The 9784-nt window shown below is 38.9% G+C and overlaps 2 protein-coding genes across 5 annotated transcripts in view; both read right to left on the bottom strand.

Annotated features, from left to right (window-relative positions):
• Positions 1-909: 909 nt before the first annotated feature.
• LOC107677010 (lactosylceramide alpha-2,3-sialyltransferase-like) lies at positions 910-3017 on the bottom strand (the record flags this gene model as incomplete). The annotated part of the gene is given in 5 exon segments (XM_016471788.1): positions 910-1436; positions 2137-2295; positions 2382-2568; positions 2685-3013; positions 3015-3017. Coding segments are annotated over 5 exon segments (936 nt in total), but the record flags the coding sequence as incomplete, so codon positions are not given.
• Positions 3018-3395: 378 nt separating this feature from the next.
• Positions 3396-9784, bottom strand: part of LOC107677008 (lactosylceramide alpha-2,3-sialyltransferase-like) — a 43105-nt gene continuing 36716 nt past the window's right edge. For all 4 annotated transcript variants that reach the window (XM_016471784.1, XM_016471785.1, XM_016471787.1 and 1 more), the window contains exons 4-7: positions 5175-5512; positions 4872-5058; positions 4627-4785; positions 3396-3922 (exon numbers count right to left, since the gene is read on the bottom strand). In XM_016471784.1, the coding sequence (XP_016327270.1) occupies positions 3665-3922; positions 4627-4785; positions 4872-5058; positions 5175-5512 (942 nt within the window). In that variant the 3' untranslated portion in view covers positions 3396-3664. The remainder of the gene's footprint in view (positions 3923-4626; positions 4786-4871; positions 5059-5174; positions 5513-9784) is intronic.

Raw genomic sequence — 9784 nt, 5'->3', positions numbered from 1 at the left:
TTTGAAACTACACACTGGTAGAGTGTGAAAATCTCAATACTGTCTTACAATTATATCAGTGAGTAATATTTCTTCATTACTTAGGACTTGCAAGTAAAACTGAAAATGACCCAAACACATTTGTCTTGAAACTCATTCTGCGGAGTTCTTTTGAGACATAAATGCTGTACCGTGCACTCCTGAAATAAGACGGCTAATGTTAATCAGCCCAGAAGAACAACAAACCATTTAAAAGATCTACACTTGCAGGAAGACTGAAGACGACCGCTGCAGTCTTTAGCTGGAGATCTTTCAGCTCATTACAGTTCCCGAAAAATAGTGGCAGGAGCCAGAAAGGAAACATTAGTATCCTGTGTATGAACGTGTGTGTGTGTGTGTGTGTGTGTGTGTGTGTGTGTGTGTGTGTGTGTGTGTGTGTGTGTGTGTGTGTGTGTGTGTGTGTGTGTGTGTGTGTGTGTGTGTGTGTGTGTGTGTGTGTGTGTGTGTGTGTGTGTGTGTGTGTGTGTGTGTGTGTGTGTGTGTGTGTGTGTGTGTGTGTGTGTGTGTGTGTGTGTGTGTGTCCACATGAGAGAAAGGCAAATGGAAATAAGAAATCAATTTATGACATGCCAAAGACAGTTTGCTGCAATTTTGTGACCTCACGTGAAGTATACAGCAAAGATGAATGTCGTTTCTCTTTACTACTAGACTGTTCAGTGTATTTTCTACAACAACGGCTCCATCTATTGGAAAAGTACAGTTATTGCACAAAATATAAATACAGGTAACATTAACAAAAAAATATGCATAATGAAAATTACAAATTATATTATTTTGCATGTTCAGACAACTAGAATCTGCTTACGTTTTATTGCTTATTAATATAAACATTCACCAAACTGCTTTAAATAAAATATTTTACTTTGGCATAATAGCTTTTTAAAACAAAAGACACTAAAAATGAATGAATTAAATGTTTAATCTAAAACCTTAATCTTTTTGTGATTGGCCTTGCTTTGATAAAAAACAGAACAGCCAGAGCATCAGCATCACAGCTTTAAAGATGGTAAAATACTCAGCAGTGCTTCATTCGTAGTGTGTCAATGACTGTTTTCAGTTATTCCCTCACTTTCCTGAATTATTCCTCACACGTGCCACTGTGAGAGTCTGTCCCTCTCAGTCATCTGGAGTCAAGACAGTCATCTTGAACAGAAGTTGCAGTGGATTCCTCCCGTGAGGTCAGTAATACTGCCAGACGTTACCAGACGCTTGAGGAAAACCGTCTCGGTCTGAACGTCATGCATGGCTTCCTTTAGCATGGATGTCATGAGTCTGTGGTCGTAGTAATGGAGAGGAGCGTCTTTCTGGCTGAGGTTATAGCCAAAGCCTGCTAAGCTCACCTCATCACACAGGTATGTTGCCAGATTGAGTGCAGACACTCCTAAAGTAGGGACATTCTGTAGAGAAACAACATTTTAAGAATTTATTTTAAACACACACACACACACACACACACACACACACGAGATGCTATGAAATATTTCATATGCAAAAAATTTAAAGAATTGAATATTGAAATATTATTTTAAAAAACAAGAAAAGAAAAAGGAAATGATACTCTGTCAAAACTAAAACCACTAGATGGCTGCAACTTTTCAGTCATTCATTAAACTAATTCATTCAAACAGCTGATTCATTTGGAAGCGAAGCTTACAAATTAGTCTCCAAATCCCTGACTCACTAGATTCATTATTCAACGGCTGATTCATTCAGAAATGAAGCAAGTGACTGTCTTTATGAATGAGTCACTGAATCACTTGATTCGTTCAAAACTGTGGATTTATTCAGTAATGAATGATCGCTGTGTGTTGATCAGAGATGCTTAACAGTGCTGCTGTGGCTCGGATTGGAAATATTTTCAGCTGTGAAATGTAACCATATCACTGAACTGTGAGGGTGATTTTTTTTGTCCTCATTTATAGAATTTTAGACTCATGACTGTATTCTAACAGATTCCATCATGCAGTCAGTCGTCCTGCATCATGATCATCAGACACTGTAAGGTGATGGAACGGGGTATTGCATTAAATATGTTCATAATTTTAACACATAAAAGCAAAACATTTCCCCATATAAAAGCAATGAAAAGCAGCTCACCTGGTCCCAGCTCGAGAGGCGCTCTCTAACACTGGGATAGTGAAGCAGATCCAAAGCTGTCTCTCTAATAATCTCTGGATTCAGCAGACGGAACTGAGAGGCCTTGAGCGGGAGACTCACCGGCACATTCTGCCAGAAACACAGCCAGTCCCACAGCGACTGAAAGGTGATATGTTAAATGTGACATTCAGACATACTGCACTGATCAAGACAATCATCTGCCTGATGCGCAAACAAGCACTTACAACGGACGTCTTGGTAATCATCGCACGAAGCCAGTGGAAGTTGACAGACTTATAGATCACAGCCACAAATCTAAGATCTGAATCCATGTCTTCCCAGACCTTCGGGGAGCCCTCAGGATAACTCATCCTGATAGAGGTGCGGTTCCCAACGTCTGCGCTGAAACCTCGCACAGGACCACTGTTCAATCTGCATACAAACAACAGTCCTGTATTTATTTATATACACATACATATACACGCACACAAACCCACACGCACATCCTTTAGGTAAAATCAGAGAAATTAAGCAGAGCAGACTCTCACCTGATGATGGTATCAAACTGGTTAAAAAGAGGTCCGAGTCCTAGTCCTTTCAGTATTCCTCCATTTCCAATCACTAGACATCGACAACAGTCCCTCCCTCCACGTCTCTCCTCAGAGGAGGCTGGTAGGAGGTCCAGGATCTCCTGAAGCTGGTTCTTCATGTCCAGGAAACCAAACGGTGGGGGATATTGGAATATTTGTTCATTCGGATGAGTGTTCTTGTCCAAGAAGGGCTCTAGCACTGGTGTGGAGCTGTAATGTTCAGCCTCCATTCTCTGTCGGGCAAAAGAAGGTCTGCATTCTTGGGCCAGTATGTCTCGGACATCGTGTGTGTGTGTGTGTGTGTGTGTGTGTGTGTGTGTCCACATGAGAGAAAGGCAAATGGAAATAAGAAATCAATTTATGACATGCCAAAGACAGTTTGCTGCAATTTTGTGACCTCACGTGAAGTATACAGCAAAGATGAATGTCGTTTCTCTTTACTACTAGACTGTTCAGTGTATTTTCTACAACAACGGCTCCATCTATTGGAAAAGTACAGTTATTGCACAAAATATAAATACAGGTAACATTAACAAAAAAATATGCATAATGAAAATTACAAATTATATTATTTTGCATGTTCAGACAACTAGAATCTGCTTACGTTTTATTGCTTATTAATATAAACATTCACCAAACTGCTTTAAATAAAATATTTTACTTTGGCATAATAGCTTTTTAAAACAAAAGACACTAAAAATGAATGAATTAAATGTTTAATCTAAAACCTTAATCTTTTTGTGATTGGCCTTGCTTTGATAAAAAACAGAACAGCCAGAGCATCAGCATCACAGCTTTAAAGATGGTAAAATACTCAGCAGTGCTTCATTCGTAGTGTGTCAATGACTGTTTTCAGTTATTCCCTCACTTTCCTGAATTATTCCTCACACGTGCCACTGTGAGAGTCTGTCCCTCTCAGTCATCTGGAGTCAAGACAGTCATCTTGAACAGAAGTTGCAGTGGATTCCTCCCGTGAGGTCAGTAATACTGCCAGACGTTACCAGACGCTTGAGGAAAACCGTCTCGGTCTGAACGTCATGCATGGCTTCCTTTAGCATGGATGTCATGAGTCTGTGGTCGTAGTAATGGAGAGGAGCGTCTTTCTGGCTGAGGTTATAGCCAAAGCCTGCTAAGCTCACCTCATCACACAGGTATGTTGCCAGATTGAGTGCAGACACTCCTAAAGTAGGGACATTCTGTAGAGAAACAACATTTTAAGAATTTATTTTAAACACACACACACACACACACACACACACACACACACGAGATGCTATGAAATATTTCATATGCAAAAAATTTAAAGAATTGAATATTGAAATATTATTTTAAAAAACAAGAAAAGAAAAAGGAAATGATACTCTGTCAAAACTAAAACCACTAGATGGCTGCAACTTTTCAGTCATTCATTAAACTAATTCATTCAAACAGCTGATTCATTTGGAAGCGAAGCTTACAAATTAGTCTCCAAATCCCTGACTCACTAGATTCATTATTCAACGGCTGATTCATTCAGAAATGAAGCAAGTGACTGTCTTTATGAATGAGTCACTGAATCACTTGATTCGTTCAAAACTGTGGATTTATTCAGTAATGAATGATCGCTGTGTGTTGATCAGAGATGCTTAACAGTGCTGCTGTGGCTCGGATTGGAAATATTTTCAGCTGTGAAATGTAACCATATCACTGAACTGTGAGGGTGATTTTTTTTGTCCTCATTTATAGAATTTTAGACTCATGACTGTATTCTAACAGATTCCATCATGCAGTCAGTCGTCCTGCATCATGATCATCAGACACTGTAAGGTGATGGAACGGGGTATTGCATTAAATATGTTCATAATTTTAACACATAAAAGCAAAACATTTCCCCATATAAAAGCAATGAAAAGCAGCTCACCTGGTCCCAGCTCGAGAGGCGCTCTCTAACACTGGGATAGTGAAGCAGATCCAAAGCTGTCTCTCTAATAATCTCTGGATTCAGCAGACGGAACTGAGAGGCCTTGAGCGGGAGACTCACCGGCACATTCTGCCAGAAACACAGCCAGTCCCACAGCGACTGAAAGGTGATATGTTAAATGTGACATTCAGACATACTGCACTGATCAAGACAATCATCTGCCTGATGCGCAAACAAGCACTTACAACGGACGTCTTGGTAATCATCGCACGAAGCCAGTGGAAGTTGACAGACTTATAGATCACAGCCACAAATCTAAGATCTGAATCCATGTCTTCCCAGACCTTCGGGGAGCCCTCAGGATAACTCATCCTGATAGAGGTGCGGTTCCCAACGTCTGCGCTGAAACCTCGCACAGGACCACTGTTCAATCTGCATACAAACAACAGTCCTGTATTTATTTATATACACATACATATACACGCACACAAACCCACACGCACATCCTTTAGGTAAAATCAGAGAAATTAAGCAGAGCAGACTCTCACCTGATGATGGTATCAAACTGGTTAAAAAGAGGTCCGAGTCCTAGTCCTTTCAGTATTCCTCCATTTCCAATCACTAGACATCGACAACAGTCCCTCCCTCCACGTCTCTCCTCAGAGGAGGCTGGTAGGAGGTCCAGGATCTCCTGAAGCTGGTTCTTCATGTCCAGGAAACCAAACGGTGGGGGATATTGGAATATTTGTTCATTCGGATGAGTGTTCTTGTCCAAGAAGGGCTCTAGCACTGGTGTGGAGCTGTAATGTTCAGCCTCCATTCTCTGTCGGGCAAAAGAAGGTCTGCATTCTTGGGCCAGTATGTCTCGGACATAGGACTGGACACGCTGTAAGTGAAAGTACACTGCTTAATGCATACACACATATTAACCCAACTGAAAACATTTATTTTGTGCAATTTACCTCATGGTAAACAGGGCATCAGCAAACATAGAAAATTAATTTCATGCTTTGGCAATCATGGACAGGCACTAGTCTGGTTTAGATCCTACCAGACATTGCTTAAATATCTGACCCCCCAAAAAAGTTAAGTATGTTGTGCCACAGGGCTCAGTCCTAGGCCCTTTGATATTTTCCCTGAACATGCTCATTTTAGGTCAGTGGTTCATAACTCTGGTTCTAGGGACCCACAGGATTTCTATGTATGAATCAGGCATGTAAATAAAGAAGAAATGTAGAATGCAGTTCTGTGTCCAAGACCGGAGCTGAGAAGAACTGCATTAGCTGATATTAGGAAGCATAGCATTTGCCTTCACAGATATGCAGACAACATAGCTCTATTAATGGATGTTTTCATTCCTTGCCACCATTGCCTTTGGACTGGTATTTTTTATTATTATTTTTCCCCCACCACATCACTTGACTTCTTTTCAATTCTCTGCAACAAGCAGGTGTCAGAAACGAAAAGTTGCATAGCACTGTTATCAGGGCACTTCTGCTTTTCTATAAGCGGCAGCGACTGTCAGAGAGTGAATTTAAATTTACATTTATATTTGTTTATTTAACGGACAGTTGTATCCAAAATTACTTCCAGATGAGGAATATATTTTCATTACAACCACATGCTGTTCTTCCCACACTGATCTGAACAGACAAACCACATGCAGAAGTGCAGGCAGAAGTAGGGCGGCATTATTAATCGAATATGATAGTCATGCACATCTTGTCAGTAAACCCGGTTCTGTGATCAGCAGTAAATCTCCATCACATGCTTTCAGATGGAGCAGCATTTACCACACATAGCCATAGTTCACTGACAAGCTACGCCAAAAAAAAAATAAAAAAACGCAGACAATATATTCACGCAATTATGAAATCGAAGATATCGTTCTGCGATAATGACAGCTGTTTGCGTAGTTTCTCAGTGAACTACGGCTCTGTGCAGTAAATGCTGCTCCATCTGAAAGCATGTGAAAATACCACATTTAATAACATATTTTTACTCCAAACTCACTTCATAACGTCAGTCGAGTGTTTGAAATAAATCCTTCTGTGAGATGATGTGGCTTCTTACACAGAATAAGGCATGCAACATATTTCATAGCATTCTAAGCAGTGATAAAGGCTATGTCGATCAGCATTGCATTATTATATACTTTATTATAATAAGAACTCCGATAAACCATATATTGTGGTAGTCGTGTGTTTATTAGTCACGCTGAATCAATGAAAGCAGTTAAATCTTCTGTTTATTCAGCTAGCGCTATAGGGATTGCCTGGATTTCTTCTGCGGGGTGTATTTGGACTTTCTCTGGCCTTCAGATGGAGATTTACTGCTGATCACAGAACCGTTCTTCACTGAAAGATACACATGACAATCGCAGATTTTGCCTTATTGCAATTTTATTGTGATTTATCGTGCAGCCCTAGGCAGAAGTAATTTTTGCTTTTAGTACTTTCAGATAAGCATTCTTAATGCAATTACAATTTGTTTAATGTCCAAAAAGATACATATAGGAAGATTATTTATTCAACTACAAGTGGAATGTTCACCAAGTCTTATAAACCACCAAAACCTTGTAAAAAACGTAAGACAAACACCAGAACATATAGAACATATTAGAGATAAGACTTTAATAAAGACAGAAAAGCTGTGTGTCAGTTCTTCTGAAAATAACAGCCGTGCATCAGGGTGTGTTCTGTTTCACAATCACACACACTCCCAAACAACCCCAAACACCTCCTCACTGACATTTTAAAGTGAGTTACACTTCATCAATTTTGTGGTAATATCATGAAGTAATCAAAAGTTACAGCATTTGGAACCAAGGTAGCCTTTCTCTTAGCCCTTGACAGTTTTGAAATTGTTGTTTTGAATTTGAAGTAATGCCGCACTCAAGTTTAGTCAAAGCCCCAAACAATTATATTTGTTTTATTCTACTCGATGAGACCTTTCAAATGACATATGACACATGACTGTGGATGTGGGCCACTTAAGGTATAATGATATAGGATTAGGAAGTATAGCATTTGCCTTCACAGATATGCAGACAACATAGCTCTATTAATGGATGTTTTCATTCCTTGCCACCATTGCCTTTGGCAATTTATATATTCATATATATATTCATTATATATTCATATAAATAATGATATAGCACTGCTGGCCTTCTTCCCAGATAGCAAGAACGTTTGGGCCAAATGTGGCTGATAGCTGTCACATTTGGCCTAGGTATGGCATGGCTGAGCACATATGGGCCAAACTTTAACCGTATATGTTTTGCCATGGGTTTAGAATTGAAGGGAATTTTCTTTTGGATGACAATTTTTTTGAGGTATATGGTCCAGATGATAGCACACAACTGAGAGCCATATGTGGCTTGGCTATGGCACACCATGGAATATGTTAACTTATGGTTAACATTTGGCTTTTATTTGGAAAAACACATATAAACTGCTGGCAGGTCAGTGGCAGTCCACATCTCAGCCCATTCAACAATGCTATTGGTTGCTTTGGGTCTTCCCTTATTCCTATTGGTGGATTACTGAAATTTTGAAAATATATCCGTTATTTCCCGCTCTGCTTCCTCTTTCAATCGCCGTTCAGTAAACCACTGTTTATATATATAAAAAAAAAGCAATTAAAAGTTTTCTCCCCCTGCTGTACCAAAAATGTATCAAACTGTGACTTCAAAACTGAGGTACAATTACACTACTAATGTTTTCATTAATTATGTATATTATTAAGCAGGGCCGGAATGGGACTCATTTTCAGCCCTGGAGTTTCATGCCTTAGACCGGCCCACTTTGTTTTTTTGTTTGTTTAGTTTTTTTTACTGGCCTTTTCAGTGCCGCCTTTGCGCTTTCTATTATGCATTTTTTATCTATTCTTTTTTTGCTAGCATATCTCCAACAATGACTTTTTTTTTGTTTTTTGAGCAAGGTTCCGCTGTCAGGGGAGTCAAAAGATAATTACGTCATCATTGCCAATTAACATAAGAAATTGAAAAGAAGGGACAATTGTGATTCTTTATCTTATTCTTTAAGAAAATAGTATTTATTCTTGTAGAAAATAAGTGTTTATTCTTTAAGAAAATAAGGGACAGAATAAGGGACGATCCAGATATTTGTACTGTACCATAATGTAGGCTTAAGTCTGCCTGCAGTTAAAAAGTTCTCAGAAATAATCACAATTGTTTTGCTTAACCTATTTATGTACAATTATTCTAAAAAATACTTTTAATGTCATACAAAAAATGTCATCGGCCTGAGTAAATTGTACCATTATAGAACAGGGTTTCTGCAGACTTGAACAAGTTTATTGAACTGTTGTAAAAAATCAATATCACATTTGTATATGGTAATTTTTGGAGAAAAAAAGGCACTCTTCCTGTGTGAACTTGAGTATAAATATACACATTTTCTGCCCCCATGTGCAGTGAATCATGCAGTGATCTGGCAGAGGCGCACTCTAAATGCGCACGCGCACTAGACTTTGTAGGTGTTTTGAATGTTTTTTCTGTCCAATGATTGTAAAGTCATTAGGTCCGTCAGACTGAAGATATTTTAGCAGTAATGAGACCAAAAATAATTAAGACCCATCGAATCCGAATTTAAGACATTTTAAGACTTAAGGCCTTATATTAGGAAAACGTTATTTAAGACATTTTAAAGAGGTCATATGATGTTGCTGAGTTGAATTACTGAAATAAATTAACTTTTCCACGACATTCTAATTTATTGAGATGCACCTGTAAATAAAAAGAGTGGGGCTGCTATGAATGCAGGCAGCCTAGAAACAGCATAGTTCAACCCAGTGGCATGACAACACCGGCCCTTGCGGCCAAAAAACAGACCGGCCCACCGGGAATCCTCCCGCTGCTCCCGATTAGCCAATCCGGGCCTGTTATTAAGTATTATGTCTAAAAATAGCTTGTTAGCTAAAAATTTCCTAATTTAAAAAGGCACTCATGTCTTGGGTGATCGAAAAGAATGTGTGCAGTGCTGATTTACACTCATTTATGTGCTTGTCTTGAAATAATATCTAATGTGTAATACTAATTATGATATACTAATGTTCTTTTTTCTCTTCTTTTTCCTGACAGGCTGTGAGTGAGAAAGACTGGTGAGACAAAAAAAAAAAAAAAAGAATAAATTTT

Source organism: Sinocyclocheilus anshuiensis, unplaced genomic scaffold (genome assembly GCF_001515605.1).
Source record: "Sinocyclocheilus anshuiensis isolate Anshui unplaced genomic scaffold, SAMN03320099.WGS_v1.1 scaffold608, whole genome shotgun sequence".
Taxonomy (NCBI): domain Eukaryota; kingdom Metazoa; phylum Chordata; class Actinopteri; order Cypriniformes; family Cyprinidae; genus Sinocyclocheilus; species Sinocyclocheilus anshuiensis.
This window is presented reverse-complemented; position numbering and strand designations above follow the sequence as displayed.